The sequence below is a fragment of the Magallana gigas genome, chromosome 2 (genome assembly GCF_963853765.1).
Source record: "Magallana gigas chromosome 2, xbMagGiga1.1, whole genome shotgun sequence".
Taxonomy (NCBI): domain Eukaryota; kingdom Metazoa; phylum Mollusca; class Bivalvia; order Ostreida; family Ostreidae; genus Magallana; species Magallana gigas.
Genome location: NC_088854.1, coordinates 55,240,642 through 55,254,997, shown reverse-complemented (window position 1 = coordinate 55,254,997; position 14,356 = coordinate 55,240,642). Strand labels below are relative to the sequence as shown.

Genomic DNA, 14,356 nt, shown 5'->3' with positions numbered 1-14,356 from the left:
TTGCTTATAACCTCACACAGAACAGGGAGGAAGGGACTGGCCAGCATCATATACTTACATTGTAAACCATCACTGTATACTAGGGAGGAAGGGACTGGCCAGCATATACTTACATTGTAACCATTATTGTACTCATCCTCCATAGTTTAAGAAGCTAGTCACTGGTGTTATATGGTAAAGTAGAGTAATATGCATTGTTTTGGCTATGAGTAAAGATTTAAGTTCTTAAATCTGTTTATGATTTTTCTCTTTCTTTTATTGGCCTATTGGGGCCGAGACAATATGATACAGGGATAATCAGGGGTCTGGATGATCATAGAACTGACAGGAATCATTATTTTTCATTGTCCTTCCCAGCCTCTAAAAGTAAATCAGACAGAATTACTGGCCACTCAGTCGCAACATTCACCATAAATCCTAATTTTACTCCAGAGAAGTGGCAAGAAAGCATTGTTTTTGTGGGTTGGTGCTGGCTATTATTGCTGGTCTTTCTGGATTAACTGTGGCCGGAGTGGCTAAAGCAGTAAGACTGCAGGGTCACTGATGGAGGTCTTGGCATTGCAAGGAATATTAGTCCTCACCCGGCTCCCAGGTTGTACATTTGGTTTTGGCAGCTGAACTGCAAGAACCTGGCATGATCTCTCAAGGTCTATACACAGAAAGCATTGGATATGTCAGAGTATTAGCTTGTATCTCATTGACATCTTTGATACTCCAGTTATTCTTGGCAGAAGGTTCCTGTAAAGCGTCTGTAAAGACATGAAATTTCTAACCTTCATCTCATCATTTAGATGCAGTTTACTGTACATAGTTCAGTGGTACAGGTCTGAGCAGGAGTGAGTGATGTGCTGTTGGGGAATATAAATGACCAACCAGGGTGACGACTCATTTTTATGAAATGCTGCTTGACATAGAAAAAAAACAGCAGAAAAAGGCAGCAACGAAATAGATGAAAAGCCTCTAGCATGACAAGGAGTAGCTCTAAATAATGAGTTGTCAGAAAAAGATGCGCTTAGAACACCCTGCGATTTTAATGTAAATAGTCAGACTTTGTAGATACGACTGACACATTTATTACAGAAACTCTTCTATATATAAATCTCTGGATCTTGAAAAAGAAACATTGTTATATGGAAAGTTTTTTGAAAAAATAGAATAATGTTGTCAGTTATATAATATTTCATTTCTGTTTTGTCCTTTTTTGTGATTGATTTGAGAGATAAGAGCACATATTTCATTTAATTAACGGATGCACTTGAACACTTTTTTTGACAAAGAGCTCAATCTTAGCTTTGCAGAACCCAAAAATATTACACATTATCCCTTTTTGTGATTTATTCTTGTCTAATTATATACCAGTAATATGTTTTATTTAGTTACATACTTCCTTAATGATCAGATAACATAAGAAATGTTTTCTGTTGCAGGTTTGAATCCTAATCTTCCTGGGTTTGCCAGATATTCCATCATCAGTAACACGCCCTCTCAGTACAACTTAATGATAGAGAGTTCCAGGCTGTCCGACGATTCTTACTATGAGTGTCAGGCCTCTCCTGCTGTAGGGAACCCACCCCTGAAGGCAAAGGCCTACCTCACAGTGCAAGGTATATACCCAGTGCTCCAACCGAATATAGCTCAATCTACAGCTGCTGTTAGATATATTATCAAAACTACAATACAAATTATGTCAAGGAGTGTATACTTTTTCTCTTTTTACAGTACCCCCTGAACAACCAGAAATTCTGGGGTATCGTAATGCAAGCACAGTTGCCCTCAGTCCGGATGACAATCAGCTGATCATGATTTGTGAGGTACGGAAAGGCCATCCAGCAGCCACCATTGAGTGGTACCGCAACGGTAATCTAGTGGTAGAAAATGTTCGCTACTCATCGGAGCTGACGATGAGTGGAAATAAGCTGATGACAGCCAGAAGTACCATTACCATATCCAACATCGCAGACCACCACAACTCTATATACATGTGTCGCGCCAAAAATGATGCACTGGGAAACAACTGGATGCAAACCTTTGTTAAACTCAATGTTCTGTGTAAGAGTTTGTATAAAACAATCTGTTTTCATATGTATAAAAAAAAAATCAACAATACTAGATTTGATAACATGTACATTTAATTAGAAATGGATTTGATATCTTGTAATTTAGTTAATTTTATTCAACATCGTTTATACCACAGCTCCTCCAGGCACCCCAGAAATCACAGGCTATTCCTCAGGTCAGGTGATTCGTGAGGGCGACACCGTGAGGTTGTTGTGTGTGTCAAGGGGAGGAAACCCACTACCTCAGGTGAAGTGGTACAGGAACAGTGAACAGATTGACATATCATACACCACCGACTCAGTGGACACCAGGTCTCTGAACGAGTACACGTTCTCTGTCAGGAGGGTGGACAATGACGCCGTCTACAGATGTGAGGCCTCCAACACTGCCAGCGCGGCTCCTCTCACCTCCGAGGTCTCCCTCAATGTCTACTGTAAGTACTGAAGCTTAATTTTGTATGCGTCATTGAAAATGGTGCCTAAAATTGTATGATTTAATGCTGTAACATATATACCAAATACAGGGAAGTAGTCGCCTCGTTTTATTTTCACCCCTTACACTCTTTTTGTCAGCAGGCGAGTTTAAGTCTGAGCAAATTTCAATGTCTTGAAACACAGCTATGTCTGGGCAAATTCAAGATGGGGCAAAACCATTTCCAAGTGAAGAAAAGGAAAATATCGTGGGGGGGAAAAAACCCTGTATGCAGTAATGCTTTCTCTCAAAAGGCTTTGCAATGGTATGATTTAGCAATTGTGTAATTTCTGCTCTCTTTCTTACAGTTCCTCCACAGTCAGCTACAATAAGAGGAGGAGGTACTCCGGTGAAGGCTGGACAGCAGGTGACCCTGACTTGTGAGTCTTCCCTCAGCAACCCCAAGGCTGTGATCACCTGGTACAGCCGGGGGAAGATCATCACTGCTAACAGTGACACAGTGTACACCCCGGGGAACAATGGGGGATTCACCTCAGGGTCCTCTGTCACAGTGACTATGTCGGAACAGGAGAACAATGCCATGTACATCTGTAACGCTGTCAGTGATAACAGGGCACCTGTAGCCACCGCCAATGTCACCCTCAGTGTGTTGTGTAAGTACCCATGTCTGTCCGTCTGTCTGTACCTGTCTGTCTTTGCCAGTCTATCTTCTGTCTATCTGTCAGTGATAACAGGGCATCTCTAACCACCGCCAATGTCACTCTCATTTCATTGTGTAAGTATACATCATGTCTGTGATAAAAGAGCACCTGTCATTACTGTGAATTATCTTCTTTGTTCTTTTCGTTTCCTTTTTAATCAGTCCATTTCTTTGTTGATAATCAAATTTTTTAGTGCGCAACAGAAGTGTAGGCAAATTGCATATGAATAAAATCTCTCTGTATTGGGAGAATGGTTTCTTGCTTGTCCTATAAAACAAACAATGCACTAAACAGATACACCTGTGTCAGGTGTTTGATGAAAAATTTAACAAGATAATTTTTGATTGATGTGGCAGCTCAGATTCTGCAATATATTCAATACAGAATTGTATTGTTTTGTAATTTGAACAACTGAATTGGGACACTTGGGTTCCTGAATCGATTCACCTAGTTACTAAACAATGCAAAAATTAAATTCTTTCAAGATTGATGGGCGCATGGGCTATCACTTATAGCACTAAGTCTGAGGCCTGGCTTACACTGAGATTTCACTAAAGTGTTTCAATATTGTTTGGTTTCCCATAGAGATTTAATTTTAATATTATGAACTGCATTTGGTATTTGAGTTTTTATGGGAATAAGGAAAATAAGGTGTTAGCATAGTTTCGGACACCGGCCAATTTACTTTGCATGATCGCTGAATTTCATATCTGCATAAAGAATTTAATTTCTACATTAAATTCACCACTAGAATGTGAGCTTAGTGGTTACAATCACTGGACACACCTATACCTTGTTATACTGCTTACTGAGTGGGTATGACATGGTCAGAAGATCTGAGACTTTGTTACTATTTTGTTTTACTGAGATCTGACAAAATGTTACTATTCTGTTTTACTGAGATCTGATAAAATGTTACTATTTTGTTTTACTGAGATCTGACAAAATGTTACTATTCTGTTTTACTGAGATCTGATGAAATGTAACTATTTTGTTTTACTGAGATCTGATAAAATGTAACTGTTTTGTTTTACTGAGATCTGATAAAATGTCAGTGTTTTGTTTTACTGAGATCTGAGAAAACACAGTTAAAGCAAGCACGCCTGTAGTGAATTGACGCTTACGGCGAAGTGATTTTCATTCCCTGTGACTTTATTACATGTTGTAAACTTGACAGATATAATGAATTGAGCTTATAAAGAATTAGAATTACCTGGGTTGCGTTTTACATAAGAACTTACGACTTGCGACCAAATTAATGAGTGCTAATTGATCAAACACTAATTAATGTTTTATTCTTATGGCTGTAGAATATTATTATGGACATCAGAGTAGTTGTATAAATAGAGTTCTGTCTAAGTTTTGTTTTTAATATATCATTTCATGAGACTGAAAATATTTATGACTTTGTCGTAAGTTCTTTTGTAAAATGCAGCCCTGTCCCTCAGACTTTGTTTTAAGAATGATTTACTGTATGTTATTATTTTCTTGCATTGAGACTATGTTATTATTTTCTTGCATTGAGAGTATGTTACTATTTTGTTGTATTAAGACTATGTTACTATTTTACAGATCCTCCGGGAGCCCCTACAATAGAGGGCTACAGTGACAGTGACCATGTGGTCGAGGACCGGGCAGCGAGGATGACCTGTAAATCTGTGGGTGGGAATCCCACCGCCACCCTCAGGTGGTTCAAGGGTAAGGGAGATCACTCAGATGGTCAGTGACCAACAGCTGTACACTGATAGATATAACGCTGCTCTTTCAACTTCTAATTTTTATGCCAAATAAAAGAAATGAAAAATTGAGTCACCCAAAAAGTTTTAATACACAAAAAAAGAGAACTAGATATTGTAAATTTAGTTATTGCACTTTTATTTACTTGTAATATATGAAATGATATTCCACATAGCAAGAACTGGTATAGTATAAATGATATTTTTTAATGTGTCAGTGTTTATTGTTATAAATAGGTAATGAGCCTTTGGTGTCGGTGTCCAGCACAAGTGGTAACATGGTGACATCAGAGTTATCCTTCCTGCCCACTCCCGGCGACAACAACGCCATCTACAGATGCGAGGCCACCAACTCTGCCATCAATCTGCCGCTGACCGCCGTGGTCAAGCTCAATGTATACTGTAAGTAGGAAGTTCCACACCACAAAATAATCCCAAACTCTTGACAGTGAAAACCTGTAAAAAATAATACCCAATAGGTAACTTAAATCTTGTATTATCAAATACCATATCCAAAAACCTTAGTTCACTCCATATCTTAGCCATGTAAGGGTTTTTTAGTGTTTTCATAAAAAACATCTTGTTTATTTCCTGCAGTTGCTCCGAAGAGTGTGAATGTGTCTATGAACCCCGCTCAGCCTGTATCGGGCCAGCCCCTCAATCTCTACTGTACGTCGGAGTCCAGTAACCCACCCGCCACCATTGTCTGGATCAAAAATCACGACCAAACGTATGTATGATGATTGGTGTCACTGAGAGCTTCGATAGATGTTTTTTACATCGTCTGCAATCACTGGGCACTTTACTAGCACTGAATGATTTTGATGTATGAAACAGAAAATGAGGAGGAAAACCTTTATTGTGATTTTAAAAAATTAAAGTGGATGTGTTGCTTAAATTTACAAATGTATAATAATTGTTGAAGAGAAATACAAGGAGTTACGAATATTATTAGGATAAATACACTGTGTTGCAAGATAGAATATATAGACTGATGTTTGACAATTATAGGAGAGAGATCCGTGGGGTCACGGAGGGGACCCGCCCCGCCCCCAATGGTGGTTCCAGTACTACCAGTCGCCTAGAGATCATGCCCTCCTCCAGCGACCACAATGCTACATACTACTGTAAGGCGAAGAATGAATACATCAACAAGTCAACAAGTGACGGACTGCGTATTAGCATTCAATGTAAGTCAATGTGTATCAAAACATACATCAACAAGTCAGCAAGTGATGGACTGTGCATCAGCATTCAATGTAAGTCAATGTGTATCAAAACATACTATACATCAACAAGTCAACAAGTGATGGACTGCGCATCAGCATTCAATGTAAGTCCATGTCTATCAAAACATACATCAACAAGTCAGCAAGTGATGGACTGTGCATCAGCATTCAATGTAAGTCCATGTGTATCAAAACATACAATACATCAACAAGTGATGGACTGCGCATCAGCATTCAATGTAAGTCCATGTGTATCAAAACATACAATACATCAACAAATGATGGACTGCGCATCAGCATTCAGTGTAAGTTCATGTCTATCAAAACGTACATGTATTCAAGACAGCAAATAAAGGACTCAACAGTCAGTATTGAGTGTTTATGAAGTTTTCAAGTAAGTCCAACTGTGCCTCAGAATTCAGTATAAAGTTTTTTATACTTGCATAAGATATGTCCACACATGTCAGAACAAGTGATGGATGAATTTTCAAATGAAATGCATTCTATGGTATATATGGTGGTATATTTTGTGTTTTTATTCGGAAATCTTTTTTCAGTTGGTCCGGTGTTTGAACCGTCAATTGCCCTGATAGAAATGATCGAAAAAGAATCCAAGACGTTTGAGATGAGGGCAGTGGCCAACCCAACCTCCATCACCTACACACTGTACAAGGGCGGCCAGCAGTCCAGTAGCTTCACGCCAAATAACGGCAAGCTGGTAATCAGTAATGTCAGGAGAGAGGAAGCAGGGAACTACTCGCTGAAGGCTACCAACTCCATAGGCAGCGCGTACCACCACTTCCAAGTCAAAGTCAAGTGTAAGGCAGAAGGATCAGTTCTAGTGTAGATAGAATAGAGTACTGTAGTTTCATTTATCGGGCGTCTATTTCCAAGGATTTAGTGAAAATCACAGTTTTTAAGTTCAGTAAATTTGTAGATAATGAAACTGTCAGTACGATATATCATTAGAAATTGCACTTCAATTAAGCTTTAATTTCTTGGATACACTCAACAACGAAAAACATGAAAATAGGTATTCAGTGAATGTTTATGAAACCAAAGTACCTTTTGAAACCCATTTGTTAAAGGTTTAAAGCAGTTGATAATAGACTATGAAAGATAACTCTTGCATTGCAGTCCCAGCTGAGATCACAAGGTTTCAAGGAACAGTGTATGCCAATGAGGGAGAATCAGCCTCCATAATCTGTGGGGTTAACGGAAATCCAGTGGTGGACAATATGGCGAGCTGGTCTCGACCAGGGTTCGACATGTCAAAGACCAATCAGGTTTATAGTAACTCAGAGAGACTCAGCCAGATCACAATACATGACTTGCTGCGAACAGACTCGGGGAAGTTCATCTGTACGGCGGATAATAAAGTGTCACCACCCAAGCGCAGAGAGGCCAGTCTTGTGGTCAGATGTAAGTATTTAAAGGCCAGACCCAGGGGTCATAAAAATTAAGCCAGCTCAATTTTGACCTCAGTCTTACTTTTCCAAAATGTATTTCTTTTGTAATTATAGGACTGAGATTAAAACTGAGCTCTTTTATGGTTTTTTAAGGTTGTCCACTGTGAGTGTTTAAAAAGGTTCATTGTCAACAGTTTCCAACCTCAGTAAAGCAACACATAAAGTCTAAAATTTATGCATGATGTTAAGATTATTATTAAGGCAAGACATGTACAGATTACTGGGCAAGACAATGTACTGTAAGGAGATTTTAAATGATACAGTTCCATATCCTATCCATGGTAGTGAAATTATGATAAAATTCTGCAAGGTCATTATAACTGTAAAGCATTCATCATTTACAAAATTTCTTCTTATTTACATGAGTATACATGAAAAGAATCTTTTTGATAATCTCTTTTTCTTAAAATAGAAAGCTGTTCTACTTAAAAATACAAATCTTGATACCTGAGGGTATAGCATACACCTGTTTAAAAAGCAGCCCCTCTCTAAAAGACTTCAATTTTATATTTAGATTTTGCTGGAATTGACAAGTCAAGACAGTATGCCAAGGCTGGTGGGAAACATGGCGATACAGTGACCCTAACCTGTAAAGCCGAGGGGACCCCAGACATGACCTTCACCTGGTCAAGGGTCAGAGCAGCCATCACTTTCTTCTTGCATCTACCAAACATTATTCACTGCATCATATTCTGCATGTGTAAAACAAAATAAAAATAGAAAAGAAATTCAATCTTTGATAAATAAAAAAAAAGGAAAAGAAATATTTTTAAAGATTAATATAGAATTGCAAAGATATATTTATGTATCACCAAATGATTAGACTATTAGATGATCAGAATATTGACAAGTAGCAGAGTTTACTATGTTAAAATGATTTCTCCACAGGAAGGGGAGCAGCTACAGACAGACAGCAAGTTTGCCATCAGATCGACTTCAGCATCCAGTATATTCGACACTCACTTTGTGAGTAAACTGACGGTGAGGGGAATCTCCAAGGCAGACTATGGAACGTACACCTGTAAAGCCCGAAACGACAGGGGGGAGGACCAGTTTAATATCCAACTCAACGGCACAAGTACGACTTTATCAGTATACCTTACACACTAAGCAGTGCCTATTCATTATAACAAGTGCACATCAGGGGACTTCTTTACACCAGTGTATTACAAGAAATACAAAATATAAGCCCATGTATTGATTACCAAATGTTTAAATTCTTGGATAACTTTGAATAAATTTTGTTTTTTAGGTAAACCTGATCCCCCCTATGATATGACGTTTGTGAACTCCACTAAGAACAGCATCACTTTTTCCTGGAAGCCTGGATTTAATGGCGGGCTTGACCAGGAATTTCAAATTCAGTACCAGAGAAAGGGTTCCACGGTTGTCACCACAACAAGTATAGATGTTGACAAGAGTGCGGACAGAATCGTTCACACAATCAAAGGTAAACAGAATGGATTCAGCCATTGTTAATTCCTTGGCCTAAACACCTATGCAATTGTGCAGAAAATGAAGAGTGGGGAATTAATTTAGCATTTGATCTGTTCGAACTATTAAAAAAGCTTATGCTACTATATAAGGGATGTTCAAATATTCAGAAATGTCATGATATCGTGTCTTTGTAGGGTTGGAGCTAGGTCATGAATACAAAATAGATGTGTTGGCAATTAATGAGTTGGGAAAGACTTGGGATGAGCAACAATTTTCAGCCAAAACAGCAGGTAAGTTCAGGATATTATTCCTTGGATGGCATCCTAGGCCTTTTTTTAAGACAATTTGTCATATTCATTTCATCAACATCGCAAAATGTAAAAAAAGTTGTTGGGACAAAGTGGAAAAAACTTACTTTTTCTTTTACAGTTGGATTGTCTGGTATTTCGGGGAAATGAAATTTAAAAAGTAGATTCATCAAGCATTTCTGGCCCAGAGCTCAATGTTCATATATTGATCTGTGTATTCTATATCTGCATTCTGTGTTAAGATTATACACATACTTATAGAAAACCACTTGGCATTACCTTCACTAAGCTATGTACAATCTCTCTGTTGACAGTGTCCTCAGGGTCGAACACTGGGGACTCAGCGACCCCAGCCACCAGACAGAGTGGGGACGACACCCCCGTCATGATCATTCTCGTCGTCTGTATTGTCGGAATCTGCCTCCTCGCTCTCAACATCGCTCTCATCTTCTTCTTTGTCAGGCGAAGGAGAAAGAGACTCAGTGTGTATTATTTAAGTCAGGCTTTATTAAACCAGAACAAATACTTGTGAATACTCAGTTTGTGGCTTGATATTACCTAATAGATTTGTGATAACATTTCAAAGAAATTTCTGTAAGTGTTTCTGTTTCAGGACTTATTCAGTGTTATATGTTAGACAAAAGTAGATGTACAAAGAAATGTGTGTGTATCTGAGACGAATTAAAATGAATTAATGATAAGATGTTCCTAATTATTCAGGAATAATTCTAGATGTATTGAAAAGTTCTATGAAAAGAATGTTCATGAGTAAAACAATATGACAATCCTGACTTGGTTTGCAGGCCACAATGGTACCAGCAACCACACTAATGCCTTAGAATTGTATGCCCCAGGCAAAGACAACACATACCCCATGTACCCCAAGACCCCCTCGGATGAGTACAACAGTTATGGAACTTACGAAAAGAACATGGACGACTTATCAGATGATTTCCGCAACTATGAGGTATGTCGTGTTTATGATAAAGCCCCCAATGTTTCCGTATTGTGAGTCTTCCTGCTCAAAGCTGTGGCTGCATGTTTTGATAGAAGTTCGTAGCATGGTTATCAAATTGATATATAAAATGAAGATAGGAAAAGAGAGAGTCATTCTCCTCCATCTTTTGTGTGAAAACTGCTGCTAGAGTGAGCTCAGATAAATTAGGTTTATTCTATGGTGACGGAGGAAGAAAGTTTGCATTTGATAGTATAATTGTGCTTATAGTTGTAGAACAAACTTTGAGCTCAAAAATGTTTGTGAAAATTATTTTGTATTGCAACAACTGAAAAGCATAAACATTTCTTATTCCTAGACATATGCATGAACTTTGATAAAATTTGCAGTCATGGAATATTATAATTTGATGATGCATCAATTAATGTTTTGCATTTTTGATTGAGCTTAGAGTTTTGTATTGATTGATGAAATTCCTGATGTTGTTGTGGAGATATTGCAGATTATTCTGTGATGATATGTACCGTATTCTACTGCACCAGTGCTAACCTCATACCCCTCAAATAACTCAAATCTAGCTTTATTCTCATCCCAGCATTCTGAAAGCATGCACTTTATACTAAAAATTTCTTGACTTTCAAACATATATCATGCAAAAATCAAACAATGCCACATCTTCTATATAATAGCTTGATTTGTGTAACACATTTCTTTCTTACTCACATTTCTATAAATAGTTCTTTGCCTAAATGATCTCCCTTGTATATTTGAAGCACAGAGACACCCAGTAGGTAGAATACGGTATGTAGGTCAGTTTGGGATCCGGGTGTGAATACCTTGCATGCTTTGTTTGAGTTTTGTTGCATTTGTTTGGTTCCGTTTTAGCATATTGACCAAAAAAGCACAAGTACCCATAGCTCCAATATACAATGCAACTGTTATACGGTGCGAGTGAGTTCCCGCGTTAATAGAGGGAGCTGCTGTCTGGTGCCAGAGTCGTCGGGCTCCTCGGGGGTAAGTAGGTCACCTCCCCCCTCTCTCTGTCCTCCACCACCCTCACTTCTACACTGGTAACCACTGTAACCTATTCTTTGTAGCAACCAAGGGCGAAAGGAAAAAGTTTTTTAAAAATGGAAACCATTGAGGAAACCAATTAGATTGTAAAAATATGTCATTTCTTTCTTTAAATTGTTACACACAATATAATTTTTAACAATGTATCATATTGCTAAATGCTGCCTGCTTTGCATGTGTTGGTGAAATGGATGTTTCCTGTAATTAGGACAGTTAGTGCAGCATGGTGTTACTAATTGCCGGTGTGGTAGAATTTGGTTACAAAGGGCAAAACATGGAGAATTTTCTACAAAATTAATACAAAGTTGTGTCGGAAAATTTTTTTCTTTGTCCATTTTTAAATGATAAATGGACACAGGATCCAAGCAAAGGATTTGTGTTTGACAATAACCAGAAATATTTAAAATTTAATTAATTGTGTATTTTGTCTTCTAAAGCTCAGGTTGCACATGCACTAAAGTTGACTAAACAGCTTAATTTTCTTAACAATTTTTGAATGCACTGTTATTCTGCAGTGTTACATTTAATAATAATATTGATGGGGTGTTTTGTTTTTTTAAAACTTTCTTAAGCATCTATGCTTAGGTGTGCACTGCAATAACAGCAAATTCACTTATTTGAAATTGATGGATATTTTGTTTAAAATCTTAGGAATTTTACGATTTCAAACTAATTTCTTTTTTTCAAACAGGATGAAGATGTTAAGCGAGTGTTTTTACCTCCCCCTGCCTACCGCCCATACACACCCAACAAACTTGACTCGCCTCATCTCAGCACTCATAAAGCATACTTATCAGACTCGCGCTCATATATAGACGATGACAGGGAGACCAGCTGGCAGTACGAGGGTACGCAGTCCATTTAATATAATTTATTTTGTGCAGCGAAAACACTTCCTGCATAAAAACAGTCATGTACATAATGAACTTGTTTCGTTTTAGATCCTTATAGAATTAAAGGACGAAAAGGAACGTTTGACCCAGCTTATGACCATGGATCACAAACTGTCTTAGATACAGAGAATGACAGATACTATGAGGAGACCAGACCAAAGGTACCCACCCAAAATATCACCCTAACATGTTACTACCGTTATGTGACATAAAATTATTTTAATTGAAGAAATATTATTATCACTTGTCAATGATGTGAATGTAAGGTATTGAATTATTTTTATTCATGATAGAGTATAACTGACCTGTCGGAACGGTCCAGTCGACCTCCCAGTCGTAGCGTCAATTACCGCACCACACCCCCTCCCCCACCCCCCGTCCGATCATCAAGCAAGGGTGCCGCCATGAATTACGTCAATCATACAGCTCCACCACTGCCAGACAGAAACTACGACGCTGAGGAGGTTCAGCAGAACTACAATCCTCGATACACGCCGTCTCCAGGTACACTTGATATTAGCGGCTCCGGACAAAGCCAGAGATACTACTCAAATTGATAATGAATGTCTGCCATTTCTTTTAAAAGATGATAAAATTTAAAACATACCATTTAATCTCAGTGTTCCAATGCTAGCAGGAGTTTGTTCATCAAGTTATTCAACTTATCATTCAGATCATATAAAATAGATTATATTTTACATGATCTGAATCAATAAAACCAATGCAATTTCATCTAGTTATTCAACTTATCATTCAGGTCATGTAAAATATACTGGTGCTTATTGTATTAATTTTATTAATAACAAGTCTTATTTCCCAAAACATATTAAACTAAACTAAAAGTATTGAATTTATTTCCTATAGAATAATTTTTGCAAAGTTATTGTTTTGTTTTATAGGTTCCATTGCATCATTTTCAAACAACCCCAATGTGATCACAAATCCAAACTATGATGGACCTCCGATGCATGCGTCGCGGACAAACGTTGTGCCTGACGACATGCGAGGACATCTTGTGTGATGATTCAGAATTCCAGTATTATGTGATAGTGAGAGTGATTACAATGCAGCTAGGATAACATAGTGTTCCTTCAGACATCGGGGGTTCTCTCAATAGAGGGTCCTTCACCAAATATAGACAGAGCACTGCAGTTCTGAGGAAGTTTTAGCACAAAAAACTTGTCCTTCAAGTCTCTGACTTGTCATACAAGTCTTGAACTTGTTTTATGAGTCTCAAACTTTTCTTTACAAAAGAGTGTTTCCTTTTAAGGGAAATGTGCAATAAGGAAAAAAACTTTGGTTCCATTTTTGTGATAATGGAAAAAGAACATTCCTGACTTGTGAACGAGTCATTTTCTGTGAGATACATGAAGTGGCTACTTTAATGGACAGAGTATGTGTAAGAGTCTGCTTTATGATGTTCTAGATGTATCGGCTACCTGTTCAACATTTCTGTTTTGTTTGATAATGAAAAAAGTATACTTCATTCAAATATAAATATGCATATCAGTTTAGTATCATATTAGATTTCATCTTCATATTTATTTTCCAATTGTTTATTATGGTTGTGAGTGGCTGTCATAGTGAATGTGTATGTGTTTGATGTGAAACTGGTACAGATATTAGCCTTATACTTTATTCGCAGTATTGCTGCAGAATAATTGTGAACCACTTGCCAAAGACAACAGATTTGTTTGTATGTATAGATTCTATGGAGAAGTAAATACTTATTAGCTTTCTGATTGAGCATGTTTTTTTTTTTCAAATTATATTACAGGCATAAGAGAGTTATCTGTTCCACAACGAACCCTGTGAAATATTGGGCGGGATGTTGATATTTTTATGAATGAGAAATACTCATGTTCTTTTTTTTTTTTTTTACAGTAGATTTTTTAGTGCTGATACAACAGTGGTAGTCCCGTAGGGACATTTCCTTATCACAATGCCCTTTCAGTTCCAGTTTAATAGTTTTCTTGCATTTATAAGAATTTTATGATGATTATAAAAATTAATGATCTTGTGGACAAGAAATAATGTCGCACAATCAAAAAAAGCTGGAGAAGT

At 37.6% G+C, this 14,356-nt stretch overlaps 1 protein-coding gene across 23 annotated transcripts in view; it reads left to right on the top strand.

The window, feature by feature from the left end:
- LOC105325024 (nephrin) overlaps nucleotides 1–13,531 on the top strand; it is a 45,377-nt gene extending 31,846 nt beyond the window's left edge. For 20 of the 23 annotated variants that reach the window (XM_034447596.2, XM_034447600.2, XM_066077314.1 and 17 more), the window contains 21 exons: nucleotides 1,428–1,604; nucleotides 1,720–2,049; nucleotides 2,195–2,491; nucleotides 2,838–3,143; nucleotides 4,764–4,889; nucleotides 5,165–5,329; nucleotides 5,525–5,657; nucleotides 5,939–6,117; nucleotides 6,714–6,974; nucleotides 7,294–7,578; nucleotides 8,140–8,258; nucleotides 8,514–8,703; nucleotides 8,878–9,075; nucleotides 9,257–9,352; nucleotides 9,685–9,852; nucleotides 10,174–10,337; nucleotides 11,211–11,339; nucleotides 12,091–12,247; nucleotides 12,341–12,453; nucleotides 12,586–12,796; nucleotides 13,192–13,531. In XM_034447596.2, coding sequence (XP_034303487.2) covers nucleotides 1,428–1,604; nucleotides 1,720–2,049; nucleotides 2,195–2,491; nucleotides 2,838–3,143; nucleotides 4,764–4,889; nucleotides 5,165–5,329; nucleotides 5,525–5,657; nucleotides 5,939–6,117; nucleotides 6,714–6,974; nucleotides 7,294–7,578; nucleotides 8,140–8,258; nucleotides 8,514–8,703; nucleotides 8,878–9,075; nucleotides 9,257–9,352; nucleotides 9,685–9,852; nucleotides 10,174–10,337; nucleotides 11,211–11,339; nucleotides 12,091–12,247; nucleotides 12,341–12,453; nucleotides 12,586–12,796; nucleotides 13,192–13,313 — 3,926 coding nt within the window. In that variant the 3' untranslated portion in view covers nucleotides 13,314–13,531. Of the gene's footprint in view, nucleotides 1–1,427; nucleotides 1,605–1,719; nucleotides 2,050–2,194; nucleotides 2,492–2,837; nucleotides 3,144–4,763; nucleotides 4,890–5,164; nucleotides 5,330–5,524; nucleotides 5,658–5,938; nucleotides 6,118–6,713; nucleotides 6,975–7,293; nucleotides 7,579–8,139; nucleotides 8,259–8,513; nucleotides 8,704–8,877; nucleotides 9,076–9,256; nucleotides 9,353–9,684; nucleotides 9,853–10,173; nucleotides 10,338–11,098; nucleotides 11,127–11,210; nucleotides 11,340–11,422; nucleotides 11,486–12,090; nucleotides 12,248–12,340; nucleotides 12,454–12,585; nucleotides 12,797–13,191 lie in introns of those variants that run through there. The other 3 variants (XM_034447609.2, XM_034447610.2, XM_034447611.2) reach the window with 3 other exon arrangements.
- The last annotated feature ends 825 nt before the right edge of the window (nucleotides 13,532–14,356 follow it).